The sequence below is a fragment of the Pan paniscus genome, chromosome 6, assembly GCF_029289425.2.
Source record: "Pan paniscus chromosome 6, NHGRI_mPanPan1-v2.0_pri, whole genome shotgun sequence".
Taxonomy (NCBI): Eukaryota; Metazoa; Chordata; class Mammalia; order Primates; family Hominidae; genus Pan; species Pan paniscus.
In genome coordinates this window covers 175,644,384-175,669,214 of record NC_073255.2, presented here as the reverse complement: position 1 = coordinate 175,669,214, position 24,831 = coordinate 175,644,384, and the positions used below count along the sequence as shown (strand labels likewise).

Genomic DNA, 24,831 nt, shown 5'->3' with positions numbered 1-24,831 from the left:
AGGAGGTGTGAGGGAGAGGAGAGATTTGAAAGACCTATTATGGAGAATGAGACAACACAGATTACGGACATAGGAATTATTTCTTAGCCTTGAGGGTGGTTGAGATTGACTATCATGAAATTGAAGTGGCTGTAATTAATGTTCTCGAGTTTCATTGATGAACATTCAGTACCCAAGTATATGCATTGGGATTGATGAAGACTAGGGCTTTGTCAGGCACCTGCGATGTGCAGGTGAGAGGGAGCAGTTGAAATGATAGACCAGGTGCTGCAAAGGAAAGGTATGGAAAGCTGGGGTCATTTAAACATGCCAGAACTTTGTTGATTCTTCCTCTTAAATCCATCCACACCATGACATCAGTTGGAGCCACTGTCATCTCTCACCAACACCTTCTTAATTGTCTCCCTGCCTCTGGTCTTGAATGTACGATGTTAGGGTGGAGCAGTTCTGATGCTGAACACAGCATGGCAGCTGATAGGTAAAATGTGGTTCACTGGTGTTGAGTAAACCAAGTTGCTGAAGGTCCAACACCTTGGATGCATCTCAGGGTGATAGGAGGACTGGAAAAGAGGAGGAAGACCTACCACGAGCCGCTTAGCTTAGCTTGTCCTGCGTTTTCCAAAGGGAAAGGCTCATCTAATGAGCTGACCTGAACTTGTTCACTGCTGGTCTCTGATTGTTACTTCTCTCTGCTTCCAGGCTTTTCCTGATTCCCCGTCCCTCCCCTTCGCCCTGACTGCCAGTGCACCCCTCAGTGTACTCTCTCTAAGTGGCAATGTAATGCTGAGCATTCTGGGGATGGGCTTAGGAGCCACATCGTGCTGCCAGAATCTTTGTTTTGTTTGTTTGTTTCCCCCTTGACCACTGCTTTTCTCAGTGTGTAGCGTGATTCTGCTTCTTTCCTTGTTTGGTTTCTGCTGATGAATTTTTAGCAGTAATTTTTGGCAGGTTTGTGTTGTTATTTCTCTTATTTGTTCATTGTTCATAGGTGTTGCAGATCCAAGATTCCCTGATAGTGCCTTATAAATTCAAGCCCATAGTAAGATTTTTTAAATAAACACCGTTATTCAGTGGTTTTCTCATTGTGGACTTTTGATGTTACCCTGATGTAGTTGGATGAGAATGGTAGCAGCTTAATCTAGTGGAAAACCAGAATCATTGGCTTTATCTGTGCATATCTAATATAATTTCAACATGTTTATAAATGGATTGTAAAGTTAATGTTGCCAAGGGGAGCCTGATCACTCTCTTATTTGCTGCCATTTGCTTTTTTTTGGTTAAAAAAAAAAAAGAAAAACCACAGGAATGTGGATTTCAAGGTGCCTTCAGTTACCGCATGAGCCTTTATTTGCCACCTGTTGACATTATTACTCCTTTTTTGCGAGGGTAGGAGTGTTATGTATCAGTGAGTCAGGCCACGTGATAGTTGGTATTGCTGCTTCCTTGAGAAGGTAAGCTCTCTATGGACTAGTCCTTTGAGTAGCAAGTACAAATCCCTGGGCTGAGACACTTCACAAGCAGACCTCACTGTCTGGTTGCTTTACCTCAGGCCTATCCCAAACTCCACCAACCATCTAACTTGCCTTCCTCACTCTGTCGGCCTGTGTTTTATACTGAATAGAAAAAAGGGATGCATTAAAGTGGGATTTTTATATACCTAGCTGATTGAAACCTTCAAATGCAATTTTGTTTCCCAAACTTTTATATAGGTGTGATCCATCCTGCAACAGAATCAGAGAAATTCTGTCATTTTTTTTTAAAACCTTTTCATCAGGGCATGTAGTCCCTAGAAATATGACATTCTTTTTCTGATGAGAATAGAGTTGAAATCCTCACACTACAAAGATACAACAGATAATAAGTGGACAGCTATTTTTCATTGTTTTTCTCTTAATATGCCACTAAGAACTCCTGAGACTTTGGTAGGTAAACTGGTAAGCACTGACTTTTTTTTAGATTTTGCATATGAATATGCTTTAAAAACCCATACTGTGCCGAAAGCACCAGCACTGTGAATAATCTCTATGTAGTCTCAGATTTCTCTTTTTAATTATTTGGAAAAGGAATGGAAGCTTCTTTTCCTTCTCTTTCTCCCTTCGTCCATAACCCTCTTTCCCTTGTTTTGCCTCAGTTGGGGAACTCCACAAGGTTCCACATGACAGCCAAGGGGATGGAAGCAGAGAGAGTCAGAAGGCGAAGTAATCTGACCACGGTTTCATATTTAATAATCCCCTTAGAACTCTGTGAATGTGGAGATCGTTATATTCTCTTGGCATAAAGGAATAGGCCCAGGGATGTTAAGCCAGTCTGTGTGACTCCAAAGCCTCTACTTTTTCCCCTCACAAAATAGATATTTGTTCACAGGAGAGTGTCTTGTTTTGGAAACCATGGGCAGTGCGGGGGGATTGGTGAGAAGCATGGTCTTTGGAGTCCAAAAGACATTAGGAAGAAATCACCTAATTTCTTTGTGAGTTGGTTTCATTTATAAAACAGAGGCAGTGAGTACTTTCTAGTGATGTTGTGGGCCTAGGTTGATACTCATACAATGCTTAACTCAAAATACTAATTCAGTAAATGACAGCTTGTAAAAAGAAAGATGTCATGTTAGAGCAACTTCAGAAGCAAGGCTGACTTAGACCTAACTTAGACAAACCATTGGTTCCAACTGACTGCCGCTGGACAGACTCTGCCCATAGTTACTGTTCTTCTGAAATATCTAATTCCAAAAGGAACAATTCACAGTTATTGAAAAGAAATGTTGAAATAAGAGTCCCACGTATATTAGGGTTAGGATATATTGATTTCAGCAGGAATGCAACAGATCTCTTAGATGTATGTTTCTTTAAATCATGTGGCATATTGTTTTAGTCAAAGAACATTTGGCTAGTTCGGGTTAGCTCAAGTAAAAAGAGTTGATTGAAGGATACGGGGGCACCTTATGGAACTTAAGGGCAGAAAATATAGCTGGGTCTCCTGGGGACCAGTAAACGGTCAGAAACAGAACGTGCTGCCTTCGTCTTGTAGAGTCTCTCTAGTTTCTGGTTTTCTTTTTTTGCAGCATTCTGCAACATGAGACAGCATTTGATACTTGAGTTGCTTGAGGTATTTGAATAGGTACTGGGCACCCACTGGGTCTTACTGACCTTTGTGGCTCATGCGGTTGGAGTCACTTGTGCTAATTGTGGGCATTCAGGCCTGCCTTTTAGCAAAAGATATGAGGCCTTTTAGCAGAAGATACAGGTTTGCAGCAGAAGATACAGATGGATCTGTAGGGAAGAGCAGGCACAGCAAGCCTGTCAGCTATTCATATTTATAGTTGTAATATACAAAAGAAGGAAAGATCTAGAAATGAGTTGTGTGTTTTCTAAAGTCTGATAGTGCAGGTCCTCGAACCGAAACTTGTAGCATCACTTGGTGGCAGAGTGCCCGGTAACATGCTAAGTTTTAATGAGAAAATAATTCTCTTGAAAGTTGATCCTGTAAAGCTGAATTTATAAGTTTGCTGTTGTCACTTTATAATAAGTATTGAATATTAATCTTCATGTTCTTTTGTATGTCTTCCAGAGATATGAAGACTATGGAATGACTCCCCCGACGGGTCCATTGCCAAGGTAAGGTTTTCAAAACAAAATGTATTATCACTTTCTCACATAGGCTGTTTTTAAAAACTTTATAAACTCACTAATTTTAGCTAATATGAGCAGATGTAAAACTCTGCGTTGTATATTCTCTTGATCTAACCAGAAGAGGAGGGAAAAAAAGTTGGAATTTAAGTTCTGTTCCAGTAATGACAGGCTAGGTAATTTGGACCAACTCTCCTGCAGAGGACAACTGGAAAAGCTGAACAAGATATTAACATTAAAAACCCCAGAGAGTTAACAGGGCAGTGAAGTGGTATGAGACCAAGATCCAGGAAATCCAGAGGCATGAGCCCTGCTTCTTGGGCCACTTTTTCCCCAGGGACACCTGCGGATTCCAGAAGAAGCACCTAGGAAGCCAGGCAAAGCCTTTGACAGACTCATGGGGCTGGGAGCACGGGGGGAAACCGTGGTAAACATCCAAAGGTTTTGAGTTTGGACCCTTAACGGGTTATGCTCTAGGAGTAAGGGTGAATCATAAGTAGATCAGTCCCTGCAGGAAGTAAAGCTCAGCTTTGAAAGTTGATTAGGGTTGCTCCCTGGCAGAAACAAATGAACATCCCTTTTAGAAGAAGATTACATCACTCTTGGCCTTATATTATTGCTACAGTAGCCCCCCTTCCACACACACCCCCACACCCACCTCCAGGCATATGAGAAGAAAAGAAAATACAGTTTTTTTTTTAATTAGAAAGAAATAGACAATAGAAGCAGAACTACAGGGGATCCAGATATTGGAGTTATCAGACACAGATTCTAAAATAATTATGCTTAATATGGAGATAAGGTCCATTGTCCAGGAAGATGTAAAAGTGCTACTTTATGTTAAACTGTTATAAGTGAAGGATTCTAGTGTAGTTCTAGGCTCACTAAAGAATGCTTAAATATAAAATAATAAGGAAGAGCAAAGTAACTTAAAGATAATCCAAAAGAAGGTAGGAAATAGGAGAAAAAAGAACTTATAATTTATAGGACATGCAGAAAGAAAACTTAAGATGGTAGATATCTAAATTCAGATCTATAATGAATTACATTAAATGGTAATAACTAGATATTTCCATTAAAAGACAAAGATTATTAGATTTGATTTTTAAAAAATGTATTTGGCTTATGAGCAACACATCAAAAAATGTAAAGATACAGAAAGGATATAGAAGATTGGAACAACATGATTAATCAATTTGACCTAATTGACATATAGAGAACCCTGGACTCAACTGTAAAATACAGCTTCCTTTAAAATACATTTTAAAAATTTACCATATGCTAGACCATAACAAATCTTAAAAAATTTCAAGAAGTGAAATCACTCAGAGTATATTTGCTAATCTTAGTAGAATTAAGTTAGAAACCAAAAATAAAAGATAAAACCCAAAACTATAAAAACCTTGGAAGACATCCTAGGCAATAGCATTCTGGACATAGGAGTGAGCAAAGATTTCATGATGAAGACGCCAAAAGCAATCACAACAAAAGCAAAAATTGACATATGGGATCTAATTAAACTTCAGAGCTTCTGCACAGCAAAAGCTCTAGTTTGCAAATATTTTCTCCTATTTTGTAGGCTGTCTGTCCTATAGAATGGGAGAAAATATTTGCAAATTATGCATCTGACCGAGGTTTAATATCCAGCATCTATAAGGAACTTAACAAGAAAAAGAACAAACAACCCCATTAAAAAGTGGGCAAAGGACACAGACAGTTTTCAAAAGGAGACATACATGCAGCCAATGAGCATATGAAAAAAGCTCAATATCACTGATTATTAGAGAAATGCAAATCAAAATTACAACGAGATACCATCTCATACCAGTCAGAATGGCTATTATTAAAAGGTCGAAAATAACAGATGCTGGTGAGGTTGTGGAGCAAAGGGAATGCTTGTTGGTGAGAGTGTAAATTAGTTCAACCGTTGTGGAAGGCAGTGTGGCGATTCCTCAAAGACATAAAAACAGAACTACCAACTGGTGTCAGAAAACAGCAGCACAGAGTGGATCCAGCACAGACCAGACTGTCACAGAAAAGATGCTTCATAAAATGTATTTTGATTAGTATATTTAAATAAATATAATTTAATTGATGTTAAAAAAACAAAACTACTGTTTGACTCAGCAATTCCATTAATGGGTATATACACAAAGGAATATAAATTGTTTGGCTGTGAAGAAACATGCATGCAAATGTTCACTGAAGCACTGGTCACCAAAGCAGAGACATGGAATCAACCTAAATGCCCATCAGTGACAAATCGGATAAAAAAAAGTGGTACGCATACACAATGGAATACTACGCAGCCATAAAAAAGAGCGAAATCATGTCTTTTGCAGGAACATGGATGGAGCCAGAGGCCATTATCCTTAGCAAACTAATGCAGGAACAGAAAACCAAATACTACATGTTCTCACTTATAAGTGGGGGCTAAATGATGAGAACTCATGGACACAGAGAGGAACAACAGACATTGGGGCCCACTTGAGGGTAGAGGGTGGGAAGAGGGAGAGGATCAGAAAAAGTAACTATTGGGTACTAGGCTTAGTACCTAGGAGATGACGAAATAATCTGTACCACAAACCCCTGTGACTCGAGTTTACCTATATAACAAACCTGCACATGTACCCCTGAACCTAAAATAAAAGTTAAAAAAAAAAAAGAAAATTTCTATGTGTTTGCAAATTAATTAGTACTCTTGTAAGTAACCTGCAGTACCCTGAAGAAATCAAAATGGAAATCAAAACATCCTAAAATGAATAATAATGAAAATATAACATGTCAAATGTTGTGAGGTGCAGCTATAGCAGTGTTTAGGGGGGAGGTGTTGCCTTAAATGCATATATTGGAAAGCAAAGTGGCTGAAAAATCAGTGATCTAAGCATTGACCTCAAGATGTAAAAAAAGATGATCCAATTAAACGTACAGGAAGTAGATGGAAGGAAATATTAAAAATAATAATATAAATTAATGAAATAGAAAATAAATACATTAAGAGAGGATCAATAAAACCAAAAATTAGTTCTTTGAAAACTAATAAAATTGATAGACTCGCACAAGCTTGATCAAATAATCTGTGCAACAAATTATCAATAAGAAGAATGAAAAGGACCCATTAATCCAGATCTTACAGACATTAAAAAGGAGATTTTATGAACCCATTTTTGTTAATAAATTTGGGGCTGGATGCAGTGGTGCATGGTTGTAATCCCAGCTACTCTGGAGGCTGAGATGGGAGGATTGCTTAAGCTCAGGCGTTTGAAACTACCCCAGGCAACATAGTGAGACCCTGTCTCAAAAAAATTTTTTTCTGTAATGGAAAAATTCCTAGAAAGAGAAAACTTGAATAGTCATGTAACTATGTTTAAAGTGGAAATCATAATTACAGTTGTTTCCACAAACAAAACTCCAGGCCCAGGGGACTTCAGCAGTGAATTCTGCCAAACACTGAAGGAGAGAAAGGTACCAGTATTATACAAACTCTTCTAAAAAAATAGAAAAAGAACACTTCTCAGTTCATTTTATGAAGCCAACATCACCTTGATACGAGGGACAAGGGCAAGAAGGACAAGGACATTGCAGGAAAAGAAATTGAGGGCCAGTTTCTCGTGAACATAGATACAAAAAAATTGAAACTAAATATCAGTGAGCATAACCAGCAGTAGACACAAAAGGATCTCATATTACAACCACATTGGATTTCTTTCCAGCAGTGTAAGGATGATTTAGCATTTAAAAACCAAGCAGTGTAAGTTACCACTTTAAGGAGAATAAAGGAGGAAAATCTTGTCATTTCAATAGATACAGCAGGTGGTAAAATTCAACATCCCATCATGGTAAAAATCTTAGCAAACAAAGAATAGAAGTGAACTTCTCAATTCTGATAAAAGGTATCTTGGCAAATATTACTCAATGGTGAAATGTTAAAAAGCCTTCCCTCTGAGAGCTGGAACAAGACAGAAATGCCTGCTCACATGACTTCTATTCAAAATTGCTCTGTAACAAGGCAAGAAAAACACAAAAAGAGTAAAGAATTCAAAGAAAGGAGTAATACTGTTATTATTCACAGATGATGTAATTCTGTAGTAGCAAATCCTAAAATGTCAACACACAAATTGTTAGAATTTAGGGAATTTAGCAAAATTGCTAAATAGCAAGCCAACTAAATTTCAAAATAACGATGTAAAATCAGTGTACAAAAATCTGTTTTATTTCTGCATATAAGCAACAAACAGAAAAGAAAAAAATTTCAAAGATGTCATTTAAAATAACACTTAGAAATATAAAACACCTCAGAATAAATCTAACCAAAGACTTTTAAGCCCTCTAAAGAAAGATGTTCACAGATTGGACAACTCAGTATTTTAAAAATGTCATTTCTCCCCATGTGATTTGTAGATTTAATGCAATCCCATTCAGAATCCCAGTAATTCCTTTTTAATATGTGGAAACTGACAGATGGATTCTAAAATTTATCTGGAAATGCAAAGGGCCAAGAATAGCCCAGACACTTTGAGAAAGAAGAAGGAGGTGTTAGGACCATTCTAAATATTGTGCATTACTGTCAAGTGATTAAGATGGTGCAGCATTGCTGTGAGGCTAGAGAAATAGACCAGTCGACAAGCTATGTGTGGACACTGGTTTATTACAAAGCTGGCATTGCAGTAAAACAGAGTGAATCTCAGAAACCAAACCCAGCCATCCCTTCAGTGACCAGAAGTCACACCCAAGTAGGAATGTTATCTGCTTCCTACTTACTTTTTCTATTTTTTAAACCATCATCATTTTCAGAGGGGTTTGCTTTGCTTTTCTCCGCCCTTCCTCCCCTACCACACAGCTTTGTGATCCAAAAGCAGCAAAGGTAAAACTGGCGAGGTGAGCTTAGGTGATACAGGGCAGCAGTTAGAGATGGGGGACCATGACTGGTCCAGTTACCCAAGTTAGTCCCATTATTAATAGCTTTTACCCTCAAAAGTGTTGTGGTGTGGATGATAAATTGTATAATCACCCACTTTAAAGGATTTTAGAGTGTTGGATTGCAAAACATGTTAAGAATAGAGGGATGGAAATGTTGGCGAAAGGTGGGGGAAAGTAGGGAGAATTAAGTGAATGGCAAGAGCTAGTTTGTGGGTGGATGGTCCAGAGATTGGGGTTAGGTGAGGTGTGGGCTCCGGTTTACAGTTCTTGAAGGAGGAGCATGCCTCATGGAAAGCTCTTAGATCTATAAAGTCAGGGATGTCACACATCCCTCTCTGAGGCCAATCTAAAACAACAGCAGTTATTTAAAGAGAGTTACATAGGTAGCCTGGGTTTCAGTTTATGAGATATACTCTAGAAATAACACTGGAGAATAAGTGCAAGTCAGCCTACATTCTCACCAAACTGGTTACGTCTGTGAATTAGTGGTTCAGTGTCATTTGCAAAGAACTGAGCAGACTATTATCTTTTTTTTCTTGAATTTCTTCAGAAGAGTGGTTCTCAAGGTGAAGTTCTCAGACTCCTGGAGGGTGCTTGAGACCCTTTTGGGGGAAGGCGTGTCTGTGAGATCAAAACAACTTTCATAGTATTACTAAGATATTATTTCCCTTTTTTCCATTGTATTGACATTTGTACAGAAGTGCAAAAGCAATGGTGGGTGAAACTGCTAGTCGTCTTCTTTTTTTTTTTTTTTTTTTGAGATGGAGTCTTGCTCCGTCACCCAGGCTGGAAGGCAGTGGCATGATCTCTGCTCACCGCAACCTCCACCTCCCAGGTTCAAGCGATTCTCATGCCTCAGCCTCTCGAGTATCTGGATTACTTGTGCGTGCCACCACGCCTGGCTAATTTTTGTATTTTTGGTAGAGATGGCGTTTCACCATGTTGGCCAGGCTGGTCTTGATCTCCTGACCTCAGGTGATCTGCCCGCCTTGGCCTCCCAAAGTGCTGGGATTACAGGCATGAGCCACCGCACCCGGCCAAAACTGCTAGTCTTTAGCATGCATCCAGGCAGCGCCACCAAATTGTATGAGTAGTCATCATATTCTTCACTGCCCTGTAATCACAGTTTTAAAAATGTGATTTATTAATTAAAAATTTATGTTAGCATGTCCTTGGTGAGGCAGTCAAAATCATAAATCTTATTAAACGTAGACCCTTAAGTCTTTAGTAGTCTGTGTGACAAAAGAGGAAATACATAGAAAGCATTTCTGTGGAATATGGAATTTTGAAGAAAAGCCCTTGCTCCCATTGTTTGAGTGGAGACTGAACTGAACCAACTGCTTTTGTGCTTTTTACTTGAACAAACAGCTGGCAGAAGTGGTTATTCAGACTCGGGTGTTTGGCAGACACTGTCTTGAAAATGAATGAAGTGAGCCTGTCACTTCAAGAAAAACAACTGCCAGGATTTGTTGCTAATGATAAAATGAGCTTTCAAGTGGAAATTTGAATTTTGGGAACTTGTCTGCCTGCCACTGTGAACTTGACAACTTCCTAGCACCGAGAGACTTTTCTGGATGAGTTTGATGATGAGATTAATGAATGGGATTTTTCGATACTGCAAAATGAGAGGTAACAATATCGAGAAGGTTTGCATAACTCAGTGAACTATGTTCCAAATGACAGATGTCATAAAATCAGGCATGAGTTAGAGATCCCTTCAAAGTGCAAGATGGAGCTGTGGGTTTTAGCATAACAGAGTACGAAAAGTTCACCAGTATCATTTCAGATTCCATATTGCAACTGACCCCTGAGGAACTACCACTTGTGGAATTTTTGTGTGGTAGCAAGAAGAATGCCTGCAATATTTTTTTAAGATGATCTGAAAAGGCTATTAAAATACTCCTTCCTTTTCCAACTATGTATTCTCTGAAGCCAGATTTTCTTCCTAACATCCAGCAACTGACAGGATGCAAACTCTATGAGAATCCTTCTGTTAAGGACATTTGAACAATATAGCACTACTCTTCTCACTACTTTTTTTTGAGGGAGGATTGATGAATAGTTAATTTCATGAAAAGTATTATGTTAATATATGTTTGTCATTTGTAAATAAATTTTTAAAATAAATACTTACATTTTTTTCCATTTTAATTTCTAATCTGGTAAATAGCGATACAATCCACAGAAACAAAAGCTCTTGGGAGTCCTCAATAATTTTTATGAGTCAAAAGAGGTCTGGAGATAAAAAAAAGTTTGCGATCCGCTGCTTTAGAACACTGGTTTTCAGCCTTGATGGACAGCAGGATCGTCTGTAATTTTAAAAGTTACCACTGTGGAGCTTGCAGTGAGCTGAGATTGCGCCACTGCACTCCAGCCTGGGGGACAGAGTGAGACTCCGTCTCAAAAAAAAAATTACGGCTGTGTTGGTCTCACCCCTAGTGTTTCTGTTTGAATTCGCCTGGGGTGCAGTGTGAGCGTCGTGATTTTTTCAGACCCGCCAGGTGATGCGGCCGTGTAGCCAGGGGTAGGAAGCACAGGACGAGGCAGATGCTGGAGATGGGCAGGCCCTGGCTTTGTCAGCCTCAACTGTATTGCAGGCGCTGTTCTTAGTGCTGGAGGTAGGGCAGTGAACAAATAGAAAAGTCCCTTCCCTCAGGGAGCAGGAGAAACATCTCTTCCCCTTCCCGGAGAGGAGATGGCTAAGCAGGTAGACAAATAAGTGTTACCTTCTGTAAGGTTGGGGGTGGACCTCATGGAATACCAAGGCCAGGGTGCAGTGGAGTCCTGATGTGCTGGTTTGCTTTGCCTTCAGACCAGGTTTTGGCCCCGGTTTACTGCAGTCTTCAGAGCTGGTGCCCCCTGACCCTCAGCAGCCACAGGCCTCCGCCGAAGCCCCATTTGCTGCCAGAGGGATCTACTCGGAGGAGATGCCGTCGGTGGCCCGGCCTCGGCCTGTCGGGGGTACCACAGGTATATGTGGCTGTTTAGCTTCCATTTCTGAGCTACGGGACATTAACTTGAAAGAAACTTTATTTTAGATGTCTCAGAGTGTCAGTGTGCAGAGGCCTCTGCCACTGCTGTTTCAGGGCCGTTTCCCCTCATATCCTGACCGAGATGGAGGCGGAGAGAGAGGCGGAGCTCCCAAAGCTGCTGTCTGCTGATTGGCTCTGGAACCAGGCCCTTCATGTGAAATTCACGGCACGCTTCCTCCAGGAAAAACGTTTCCAAATCCTTACTGTAAATGGAAAGATCTAGGTCTGAGCACTTTGGATGGCATGAAAACAAGAGTTAGTTTTCAAGAAGGTGCTTTTTTCAGCTTGTAATGAACGACTCTCAAAGTCTGGGTGACAGAGCAAAACTCTTATCTCAAAACAAAACAGAAGCAAGTAGTTTAAGCCAACTCCAAATTTGCAATAATTGGTGGATATTTTTTCATTATGGTTTTTCTAGGAAATTCTTTTATTTTGCATTGTCTATTACTCAGCAAAACAAATAGTGTATCCTGGAATCCTGTAGGTTTTCCTGAACTTTACAGGTGTTTGCTTTGCAGTGAATCTTGATTCACCTGCTAATTTTAGGTATTTGAACCTCCCTACATGGCATGCATACTAAGCAAAATTCAGATGTATTAATTTTTAGTTTAAAATCTGAACGAATATAGAAATTATACATGTTTGATAACATTCAAAAGGAAATTATTTTTAAATTTCTATTAGATGAAATTATGTAAAAACGTATAATGGAAAATGTTAAGATCTATTAGAAGGATTACCTTTTTAACTATAGAAAATTATGAAACATGTATTTGTCTGAAAATTGCCAGTTATTTTCAAAAAAAGAAAATAGTACCTAGGAGAAATTTACAGCACCTCACGATCAAGAAGTATTTTTATTGTAGAAGATACCTCATATAAATTAAGTGGGCCAACCTGAAAAGATCAGTGGGAGGAGGAAAAAGGTCCAGTTTTTAAATATTTTAAAATTGCAAATTAACACCATAATGCACCATTTCAATCATGAAATTATTTTTATAATAATGTGGCATGGTAAAGTTAGCATCCAGTTTCTTCATCTGTATGTACTGGGAATATTCGTACTTACCTCCTTGGTTGTTTAGCTGATAAAAGAAGATGACAGAAGTGCTCAAAATAGTGCCTAGCCTAGCATAAACTTTCAATAAATATTAGCTGCCATGACCATTGTCACTATTATTTTCAGTGGTGGCATAAATTATTAAATTTTTGGAAGGCAGTTTGGCGGTAGGACTTACAGAGCCTTTGATTTGGTAATCCCAGTTCTGGAAATCCAGGCTCACTCTCCTAAAATCCAAAATATTGGGGGAAAATGACGTGCCAAGATATTTATCACAGCATTATTTGCATAATAGCAAAGAATTGTTAGTTTCCCCAGATACTCAGTAGTAAGGGCATCCTTGAGTAAATCCTACAGCTACTTAAGATGAAGAGGTCATAAAAAGCCAGAAAAGGGGGATTTGAGATTTACCAGTTGCCTCCTGTGTGTTTGAGGCTTGATCTGTTTTATGTCTTTTAATCCTTGAAATAACCCTCTGAGGTAGATTTTTTTTTTTTTTTTTTTTTTTGAGGCAGAGTTTTTGTTCTGTCGCCCAGGCTGGAGTGCAGTGGCACAGTTTCGGCGCACTGCAACCTCCGCCTCCTGTGTTCAAGCGATTCTCCTGCCTCAACCTCCCAAGTAGCTGGGATTAGGATTACAGGCGCCCGCCACTGAGTCCGGCTAATTTTTGTATTTTTGGAAGAGACGGGGTTTCACCATGTTGGCCAGGCTGGTGGTGAACTCCTGACCTCAGGTGATCCGCCCGCCTCAGCCTCCCAAAGTGCTGGGATTACAGGCGTGAGCCGCTGCACCCAGCTGAGGTAGATTTTTTATTCCTGCTGGAGAAGTGAGGAATCAAGGCTCAGCGGTAGCCATAGCCCGTTGCTCAGGGTCACATGGCTTGTCGATGGCTGAGCTGGAATGCAAACCCCGGCTTGCTGGGCTCAATGCTGACTCATGGGGGAAGCCTGTGCTGTATAGTTAAGTGAACAACACAGGATACAAAATCCTACCGAATGATGATTTCAGCTACTGGAATGGCTTTACACAGAAGGTGTGCTTTTCTCCCTGTGCAGTTGGTTGAGCCTTTGGAAATAGGGAACACTGTGCTGCTCTTGTAGCATTTTGCAAGATTTGCTCAAACAACGTCTGTTGGGCAAGGAGGGCTGGTAGTCCTGATCATTTTAATACTGTTAGGATTTTTCAGTAACTGACCTGGTGCTCCAGTAGAGTGCATTGCTCTGCCCAGAGCCAGGACAGCTTTTCCTGACTTTTAGTTATCATTAAATATCCAAATAAAACCATCGAGGAGTTCTTTTTTTTTTTTTCAATGTGGTTGATTAATTGAGGTTGTTGGTCAGGTACAATAGCTCACAGCTATAATCCCATCATGTTGGGAGGCCAAAGTGGAAGGATCACTTGAGGCTAGGAAGAGTTCAAGACCAGCCTGTCCAACATAGTGAGACCCCACCTCTTAAAATAAAGAATTGAGAGAATTGAGGTTGTTAATTAGACAACTAGAGTAGGAATAGACTTAAAGACGGAGGAGGTGCCTCCTTTAGATGTGGACGCTTGGAGCCTTTGTGGTTCCAGTCTGAGCATCACTGGTGAATTTGATGAAATTTCCAAATTTAGAAATAAGTATTCTATTTCACAGTGCTTAAGGATCACTTTGTTCGCCCTTAATTTGCAGTATAGGTGTATTTCCATATGACAGAAGTTGGTGAGGGAGAAAAACATTGTGTATTACCTGGCTTCCATAGCCACAGGAGGCTGCAGATGTCTGGGTATAGGGGGGTAATTAGCTCTAGAGAGTCCTCTGGCTCTGCCGTCAGCTCACCGCACCAGTGAGGCTGGGGGAGTGGTTTTAATTGTCTTGTGGCTACATTACAGACACAATATGGGTTATAATGAAAATATACTTCAATATGCTGAATTTAAATAGATACGTGTTCTGCCTTTTAAGGGGAAAAAAATAAGCATATTGTATATCCAGCTCCTTGTGAATCTCGAAGCCACAAGCAAGAAAGAGCCAGGCTTCAGCTTCATGGTGGCTCCCAAACCTGTCACCCGTTTCTTAATAAATGAGCTGCTCCTTGTTGGTAACTGCCACAGAGATGAATGGAAGTACCTTCTGTGGTACCGTTTATCCCCAGTCCTAATGTCTAGCCACGAAAATAAGGGCATCACTGTCAGCCTCTGAATTAAAGGAAAATCAGAGTCCAGGAACCAAGAAGCTTATGGTCTGTTGCTCTTAGGAAATGCCATTTCTGGAGATGGAACTGGTACCAAGTCATGATCCCTTGTCCTTAAGGAGTGCAGTGATCAGAGCTGACAGTGTCTTCTGACAGGGTGTTTCTGAAACAGTTGCATCAGGGGTGGGATTGTGGTTCCACTGGGGCTGTTGCGGTGCTCACAGGGAGGAGGGGTCACCCTCACACAGTGCTTCAGGAGAGGAGCCCGCGGGCTTTCTGATGGGCTGGTAGGAAGTGCGCAGGAAAGAGGAGTGGAGCATAGGGTGTAGGTTTTTAGATCTGAGCAAGTAGGGCTGCACAGCCCTGGGTGGAAATGGGGAGGGCGAAATGGGGGACAGACTTAGGCTTAGGGATGAATGTCACGGGGTCAAGAATTCTGTTTCAGACTTTTTTTGCAATGGGATTTTCTTCTTTTATTTGTTTATTTTTATTGCTTGGTCCACGGTGCTTCGTGGTACATTTTCCTACCGCTTCGTGGTGCATTTCCCTACCTGTGGGACCCTCAGGAAATGCTGACAGTATGGCAGTTGAGGTGAGATTTCTGGAGATAGAACTGGTACCAAGTCCTGATCCCTTGTCGTTAAGGAGTGTAGTGGTCAGAGTTGACAGTGTCTTCCTCGGCAGCCATCCTCGGCAGCCATACTCTCCTATAAATGTTGACCAGGCCACTCCACCGTGTTCCTTCCAGGCTCCCAGATCCAGCACCTGACACAGGTGGGGATTGCAAGCAGAATTGGAGCTCAGCCAGTGGAAATCCCACCAAGCAGAGGCAGCCAGTATGGGGGGCCAGGCTGGCCTTCGTACGGGGAGGACGAAGCGGGGCGAAGAGAGGCCGTGAGTATCTCCTGTTTGGGTCATCATTTAAAATTTAGACATAGGCCAGGTGCGGTGGCTCACACCTGTAATCCCAGCACTTTGGGAGGCCGAGGCGGGCGGATCACGAAGTCAGGAGTTTGAGACCAGCCTGGCCAATATAGTGAAACCCCGTCTCTACTAAAAATACAAAAAAAAATTAGCCAGGCGTGGTGGCGGGCGCTGGTAGTCCCAGCTACTTGGGAGGCTGAGGCAAGAGAATCGCTTGAACCCGGGAGGTGGAGGTTGCACTGAGCCGAGATCGTGCCACTGCACTCCAGCCTGGCTGACAGAGTGAGACTGTCTCAAAAAAAAAAAAAAAAAAAGACATAATCCCTCAATTTAGCAGCTTCTGCTTTGGGGGGTCCCTTTTTAAAACCTACATTTAAAAAAGTTTTAATCTCTCTCACATTTTCCCACCTTCTGGTGTTTTGGCTTACAGTTTTTAGCATCTAGCTTTTAGGAAGTATACAATTTTTCTTGAGGCAGAGTTCAAGCTTTCAGTAGTAAATTTGTATCTATAGGTGACAACTCTGGAGTTCATGTTTGGCGGGATTGCTGTATAAATATTCATGCTCTTCCACAGCATTTGTGTTTCACTGTGGGTTTGTTAATGTCATTTGTATTATGACCATGTGTAGGTAATTTTGTAATAAGCACACAGTTGGGGACATTTTAAGGCACAGGTTTTCTTTTTGAGACTTCTGTTCACTCACTCAATATGAGCATCGGTAATTCCTACAAGTGCTTTCATTTGCTTTTCTCAAGAACTGTATATCCTGGGGGGATAAATTCATGAAGTTTGAAAATAACCACCCAGAATATTACTTTTTGTTTTCTCCTTATCGTTATGCTACAGCGTCTGTTGCATTTCTATGCCTTCCCAACAGACACACTCAATTCCTTTCATGGCTGGATGCTCTTACCTAGTAAAAAGACATTAACTTTAGAATAAGGCGCTTCCCTAAAAGAGACATTGTTATACTTAGAGTCTCAGGTATCTGCTTTAAGTTTGCTGCCATTTCTCTTTTTTTGCCTTCATTTTGCCCAGCTTAGCTTCATGAGGTGTTCGGGGTTGGTTTTGGTGTTCTGTTTTTTTGAAAAAATGGAGGCAAGGTCTCACTATGTTGGCCAGGCTGGTCTTGAACTCCTGGCCTCAAGCAATCCTCTCTCCTTGGCCTCCCAAAGGATTGGGGTTACAAGTATGAGCCACCGTGCCTGGCATGGTGTGTTAAGGTTTTCCTGTCACATCCACTTTGGAGCACTGCTCGGTCACTATTTGGAGAAGTGAAACGTAGAAAGAACCTAGAGCTGGAATGCCATGTTTGGCTCACAAATAACTTGGCCCTAGCATGGTTTTTAGTACGCAGATTTAAGTACTCTTACATATAAATGCAAAGAGACATTTATTTCCACTGGGGGAAAAAATAAACATGAAAAAAAAATCTGAAAAGTGTAATAATTCTTGTGAAACTCCTGCCAAATTAATCTCTATGCTGCAAATATCAGCAAAACTATTTTATGCTTTAGTGCAGATAAGTTTTTAAAGACAAGGCTCTACAGAGCCCTCAGTAGACACACACACACACACACACAGAGACAGGAGACAGACAGCAGCTAGATAAAGCAGAAGATGGTTGCGTAGGCTCCAGTCCAGGGCAGAGGCACCTGTTCCCCTTGTCAGCCTGGCATGGATCCGCTTAACCTCCTTCAGCTCTCAGATATCACCCAACCTTTCACATCATGGGGCACTCCAGCCTCCCTCCCTTCTGTTCTCCCCAGCCCCCTGGTGTCTTCACCCCTCACCTGCGTCATAGGCAGCAGGGCCCTGTTGGAGGGCTGAGTTGGTGGATGGACGTGGGCAGTCCTGGGAACCTTCCTAAAGCCAGTTTGCATTTGATGTTTCGGCTTATTCTTCGTAGGAAGTACAGTGACGTTTGCCATGTTTTTCAGACACACATGCTCGGACATCAAGAGTATTCTTCTTCACCGCTATTTCAGGTGCCAAGGACTTCAGGCAGGGAGCCCCCAGCTCCTTCCGGGAACCTCCCCCACCGGGGACTGCAGGGCCCTGGGCTGGGTTACCCCACCAGCTCCACGGAAGACCTCCAGCCCGGCCACTCCTCGGCCTCTCTCATCAAAGCAATCCGCGAGGAGCTCCTCCGGCTCTCCCAGAAACAGAGCACCGTGCAGAACTTCCACAGCTGATCGGCCTCGCCTCGCAGATTTGCCAAGTATCCGCTTCCTGTGGAAGCAAGACCAAAAGGAAATCAACTGAGTGGGTGTTTGGAAGAGGAAGGAGCAACTCTCGGGCAGCCTGCCCAAGGGAGGGAGCAAGTTGCAATTTAGAAGATGCCATACGTCGTGTGACAGCTCATGAGCCTTTCACTGGGCTGGCAATTGTCTGAACACTTGGGTTCAGTTGAAATATATGTATTTTGGCCAAAAGCCAGCAGCACTTCACAAAAACAAAACACAAACCTAAGCTAACAAAATGACTGCATTCGTCTCTTTTTTAAAGGCAGAGATTAAACTGTATAGACAGCACAGGGATGAAAGGAACCAAGCGTTTCTGTGGGATTGAGACTGGTACGTGTACGATGAACCTGCTGCTTTGTTTTCTGAGAAGAGGTTTGAAGACATTTTATTAACAGCTTAATTTTTCTCTTTTACTCCATAGGAACTTATTTTAATAGTAACATTAACAACAAGAATACTAAGACTGTTTGGGAATTTTAAAAAGCTACTAGTGAGAAACCAAATGATAGGTTGTAGAGCCTGATGACTCCAAACGAAGCCATCACCCGCGTTCTTCCTCCTTCTTCTGGTGCTACAGCTCCAAGGGCCCTTCACCTTCATGTCTGAAACGCAACTTTGGCTTTTTCAGTGGAAGAATATGTTGAAGGTTTCATTTTGTTCTAGAAAAAAAAAAAATCCCTCCCAAAGTGGGGCAAAAAGCTTTATATTTATTTGATTATCCAAAATACAGATCAAAGTTTAGATCTACATTCTTCATTGTATTTGCTGTTTCTTAATTGGGCACACACAACTCCTGGTCATGTCCCAGTTCAGCACCGATCGCTAAGGCCGATCCTGTAGAATGAGGCTTTCAAGAGGTCCTAACTGATCCTTTCTTCCACTTTGCTGTTGATTTGTTCACAAATTATGTCTGAATGAGAAATCTTCTGTAAGCAAAAGTTATTTAATAATTCCCAGCACCACGAAATTGTTATACATACATCCCTACCAGTCACATTCCCTGTGTTCAGAGCCTGGAAATGAAATTGAGTTCAGTTCAGCCTCTCTGTAATGAATCAAGAAATGTAAAAGAGCTTTGAGACCCCAAGGGAAAGGAGAGAGTTGCTTCTCAATTCTGATTTTATTGTGCTGTTACTCTGTCGAGTGGCTATTAAAATTGTCTTATGCTCTTTGGGCTAAGAGGGGATCATCTCGCTTAAGATTTACTCCTGATGTAAACATTTCCCCCACTTTCCAAATGATGGTAAAGAAAACAGTGGCAAGGGCTGTTCTGTTTTCTGGTACCTGAGTGAATCTCAGAAGAAAAGCAGGCTTAGCTAAGAGATTTTCACTATTAACCTGTTTTTATTAGATCAGCGAAGACAGTCATGCATCGCTTAATGATGGGGATGCATTCTGAGAAATGTGTCATTAGGCTGTTTTGTTGCTGTGCCAACATCCTAGATTGTACTTACGCAACCTACATGGTATAGCCTACTACACACCTGGGCTGTGTGGCATGGCCTATTCCTCTTAGGCTACAAACCTGTACAGCATGTTACTGTACTGAACACAATGGTAAGTATTTGTGTATCTAAACATAGCTAAACATAGAAAAGGTATGGTAAAAATACAATTTTATAATCTTATGGGACTACCATCAATATGTAGACCGTCATTGACCAAAACATCCTGATGTGTGCATGACTGTACTTTTCATTAAATAACAGATAAGGGGCTATAGAATTTGGGGCTCTGACTGATCAAAACCTGTGTATCTGTGTCAAGTTTTAAGACCCCTGAAACAGCTAAAACAGGTTTCCAAAGTGTAATCACTGGATTTCAAAACCATGTTTTAGCCCTTCATTAATGAAGCCTGTTGTACAGATTTAGAGTCTTACAATACGAGGAAAGTTGGTTCTGGGAAGGTAAGATGTAGCCAATTTTCATCTGGGCACCTCTGAAAGAGAAGGAGTGCAGGAGAGTAAGTCTCTCAAGGACGTTAAACAAAGGACCAGCAGCATCTTATCAGGCGATCCTCAGAGGCTCCAAGGAGCATTGGAGAGAATGCCCCTTTCTGGGCTTGATGTCTTGGTTTTGGTTTAATACCAAATTTCTCTTGGTCTTGGTTTAATACCCGACTCTCCCCAAACTGAACGATTATCTTTGTATGTCACTCAAAAATACCAGGTTTCCTGAATATGTTATTAAGAATTTCAGATATCCAAGCAGAATTTTATTATGGACACCTCGTAATGAATTCAAATCGTGTGACAGCAAACGGGATAAATGGCCCCTTCTCACCCAGTTCCGCTCGGGGCCATACAGGCTTGCACATAGAGTGTGCTAAAAATGGTAACCTCCTTTGAGCATTGCAGAAAGAGGGTTCTGTTTCAAATTGGGCTGACCGTAAAAGCAATTTTGATGTCTTTCAAACTACCATAAAGGGATTTTAACTGTATTTTTATTCTTAGAAACAATATACCTTTAAACAGATGTCAAGACCAAAGATGATGTAAAATAAACAGCCGGTGGTGATGGTGTGGTGTGAGCAGGCCCCCGGATCACCAGCCCTCTGCTGGTGGTCATAAAGCACACACAGTTGGTACTTGCTTCCTCTCGACGCCTGCCACAACAGTTTTGCCAGTCACCAAACTCAGAACAAACTAGCTGTGTGAGCAGCACCGTACCCTAGCGGTCTTCAGACATTAAGTTCACGTCATCCACCGAAAGGAAGGGTCCTTGCGTTGACAGCGTGTGGCTTTGGAGTCCGTTTATGGAAGCACTCTACAATGAACAGTTGAATTTTATGTCTATTCTTTTTTCCTATTTTAAAAGTTCTAGTGGTAACACAAACTGTAAATTTGAGTCAGAATGTTTGGAGAAATTTTTTTTTTTTTTCAGAATCTACTTTGTCACTCACTGACCGTGTCTGGTTCCTTCTCTGAACTTCATTCTCCCCATAAGCCAAACAAGAACAGACCTCCCCCGCCACCTCCCAGGCGCCGTAGTTGTGAGAATCAGATGTGATCATGTGTGCAGATGTCCTGTGAGGAGGGAGCATAAAGCACTGTGAAAATGTAGCATGCTGTCTATGTGGACGCCCTAGGATGAGCGATGTGAAACCCCACGCTCCTGTGGTGAATGGGTTCACACATGGGTAATGAGCAAAACCGAAAGCTCAGTGTGACTCAGTTTCCTCACTCCCATTTTGCTTTAAATTCACTTCCTTCACCAATTTTCCGATTGCATTTATTAAGCATCTTTCTGCTCCCGACTTTCTGGTGTCTCTGGCACCAAATAAGCCAGCAGACATGAGCCTTGCCTTCTGAGATTTTAGAATCTAAGATAGCACGAGTGGGTATAGAAGATGGAAGATACCGATAAATAACATGGTTTAAGCGTCAATAAAATTCATTCGAAGAGATCAGGCGCGGTGGCTCACGCCTGTAATCCCAGCATTTTGGGAGGCTGAGGCAGGTGGATCACTTGAGATCAAGAGTTTAAAACCAGCCCAGGCAACATGGCAAAACCCCGTCTCTACAAAAAAATACAAAAACTAGCTGGGTGTGGTGGCGCATACCTGTAGTCCCAGCTGAGGCACGATAATTGCTTGAACCCGGGGGGCGGAGGTTGCAGTGAGCTGAGATTGCACCACTGTACTCCAGCCTGGGCGACAGAGCAAGACTGTCTCAAAAAGAAAAAAATTCATTCAAAAGACATAAATGCATTAGGCACCCAGAAGAAGTTGCAGAAGTTGCATGTTTGGAAATGCAGTATCTTGGGGAGACGTCAACTTCTGAAGTGACTTTGAAGGCAGGGCAGCTACCCAGGCAAATGGCGTGGAAGGAAGAACTGAGAGTGGGCCTGGGAAAGGCTGTAGGGAAGGAGTGAAGCTGTCACTGAAAATGAACTTGATCTTGATCTGCTTTGATATGGGGACAGAATCCCCGACTGCACTATTGAGGGAGTTTCGGAAGAGAAGGAAGAGGTGCTGGAAGGATGCTTTTGCAGTCATGCAGCAAGGAAACGACCAGGGCTGTGAAGATCTACAGAGGAAGTGCTCCAGTGTGGGGGAGGCAAGGGAAGAGGACCAAAATGATGAGAATGACACTGAGGTCATTGTTTAGAGCAGATCTCAAGCAGCCGTTTGGCCACGCCAAATCCTTTGTGGAGCATATTGGGTTATCTGTCTGTCTGTCTGTCTATCTGTCTATCTATCTATATATCTCTATATATATTCAGCTTCTTTACTGCTACCTACACATTTTTCTCCAAATTTTCTTAATTTCATAGTGTTTTGATTTGGGTGGCAGATGACTTTTAAGCAGTGGGTGTTTGCCGGCCAGATCTTTCCTGGCATGCGGACTGTGAGGCAAAGCACGGGTGAAGGTAGGCGCTAAAGGCTTTGGGCTAAAACCAGCACGCGGTTCTGTGCTATAGGAGTCTCCCGTTTCCCGTGGACAGGTTCAGCGTTCCTTCTTTTGCACAACTTTTTTCTAAGTGTTCCAGTGACCAAGCCAGTCATTCGGACACTGATTTGCAGTGCGTTGGCACTAATTCACAAATTAGTTATTATATAAGTCTCTCTCATCCCTTTCACACTAGATTCTCAGACATGAATGAATTTGTCGTTTGGAAGGAAAGCTGGGTAAGGTTTTGGGCACGGGAAGGAGGACTCCAGTCTTAACTCCCACGCTAGCTTTAGCTCAAGTGGAGTTTTCACCGTGGTCATTTCTACCTCTGGAGCAAGGTTCCACCGCCAGTACTAGAGCCCGCTTATCCACATTTGCCCTGGACAGGGGGAAGTCCACTTCTGTACCAGCAGACAGAGCATGTGAACACAAAACACATTTCTATGGCATAGTCAACTGAACTTCATTTTTACATTTAATCTAACATGTTAACACGTTCTAACAGGGTTTCTATGAGCAGCTGCTGTAACATACTCATAAACTATGATAGACTTAACACTTGTTACCTAATGAACAAGGAGTGTGTGCATTTCAGGTTTCTTTTGATAGAGGTGATTGTCAGTGTTTAAATAGGACTACTTTCTCCACTATGAAGATGACTTGGAAATTGCAACATCATGGTACATTGCTAAGTCCATGCTTGTGTGTGTGACAGTAGGCTTGATAATTTATCTTAAAACACAGCAGCATTGAAATTTAGGAAAAGAATATTAAATGCCTTTGGAAACATGAAACAAAGTTAGGAGCCAGTAAGAAAGTGACAGAAGCAATGAATGTCTTAATGCAGTATAGTTAAAATGGCTTCCCACAGGGTAGATAATTATCCAGGATCCTTCCTTTTCCTTCTTCCCCCAGGTCTTTCAGGGGTCACTTCACATTTCTAAAGAAAGAGTGAATAGGCTGGGCATGGTGGCTCAAGCCTCTAATCTCAACGCTTTGGGAGGCTGAGGCAGGAGGATCGCTTGAGGCCAGGAGTTTGAGACCACCTTGGGCAACATAACGAGACCCCGTCTCTACAAAAAAAATTTAAAAATTAGCTGAGCATGGTGGCATGTGCCAGTAGTCCCAGCTACTCGAAAGGCTAAGACTGGAGGATCGCTTGAGCCAATGAGTTGTAGGCTGCAGTGAGTTATGATCACGCCACTGCACTCCAGCCTGGGCTGCAGGGTGAGGTCCTATCTCTGGGAAAAAAAAAAAAAAAGGAATAGGTAAAAGGGACAGAGGTGAAATTTTGAGTGACTTGAGTCTCTTGCAGTCCCTGATTACACAGAACCTTTCTGAGCTACTTGGAGCATCACGAATAGTCTTTCCTGTACTTACCAGATTTCAAGTATTCATAACTTGACTCCCTAAGTGTACAAGTTGGGAATAGTACAGGGCCAAGTTCAAGTCGCATATGCTGTACTGTTCCTCCTGCAAATGTGGGGAAAGAAGAGGGAGATACTAGAGGAAGTGAGGCTCCACCCATTCATTCAGTTGCTCTAAGCACCAGAGGACTGGTTTCAGAAAAGGGGAGTGGGAACGCCCTCGACTTTGCCCTCCTCCGGAGCATCTGGGACGCAGGGAGTCTGGCTAGCGTTAATAGGAAAGGTTGCTCGGCAGAGCTGCCCTGGAGTACTGACTTGTCTCTCCCTCCTTTGTCAAGGTCCATGTTTTTCTGGCTCTTCCTGCACACTCATCCCTAGATTATGAGCGTTAATGTACGAAATGTGCAGAGCAAATTGAGGCCACCTGTGGCATCAATACTGCAACTTAAACTTGACAATCATGGTTTGCTGGTCTGAAACAGGCACTGAAATCTCAGTATGGGTATACGATTTAATAATCGGCCCCTCCCTTCTATTTGTCGGTTTTATGTTTCTATCCTTCAATAGCTGCACTGTTTTCTAATGTGCTGTAGAGTTTTTGAAATAATTTATGCAAGTATTTGGTTTCCATGTTTACAATTTATACAGCTTTCCTAGCATTTTAAATGGAAATGTCAATAAATGCTATGAATTGGTGTCAAAGTGATATTTTCTGTTGATTTCCTTTGCAACATGATAGTTTTCTCGTTTGTAAAACATGAAACATTGGATGAGATGATCTTTCTGTTCTCTAATTTTGTGTCTCTTGTGAGAACACCCAGTACTTTTGTTACTGGTGGAGGGTGTCCAGGTTCTTGGCGTCTTGAACAAAGAGTTGGACAAAACACACAAAGCAAGGAAAGAATGAAGGAATGTATTGAAAATGAAAATATACTCCACAGTGTGGGAGCGGGCCTGAGCATAGGGGCTCAAGGGCCCGGTTACAGAATTTGTGGGGGTTTAAATACCCTCTAGGGGTTTCCATTGGTTACTTGGTGTACGCCCTATGTAAATGAAGAGGTTTAAGTAAAGTCACACAGTCATTTACTCG

At 41.8% G+C, this 24,831-nt stretch overlaps 1 protein-coding gene across 8 annotated transcripts in view; it reads left to right on the top strand.

Moving 5' to 3' along the window:
- The window catches only part of KIAA1549 (KIAA1549 ortholog), a 150,464-nt gene extending 126,021 nt beyond the window's left edge, over positions 1-24,443 (top strand). For 3 of the 8 annotated variants that reach the window (XM_024929527.5, XM_063606115.1, XM_063606113.1), the window contains 4 exons: positions 3,565-3,611; positions 11,356-11,513; positions 15,558-15,703; positions 17,675-24,443. In XM_024929527.5, the coding sequence (XP_024785295.3) occupies positions 3,565-3,611; positions 11,356-11,513; positions 15,558-15,703; positions 17,675-17,929 (606 nt within the window). In that variant the 3' untranslated portion in view covers positions 17,930-24,443. The remainder of the gene's footprint in view (positions 1-3,564; positions 3,612-11,355; positions 11,514-15,557; positions 15,704-17,674) is intronic. The other 5 variants (XR_008626066.2, XR_010112655.1, XM_024929528.5 and 2 more) reach the window with 3 other exon arrangements.
- The last annotated feature ends 388 nt before the right edge of the window (positions 24,444-24,831 follow it).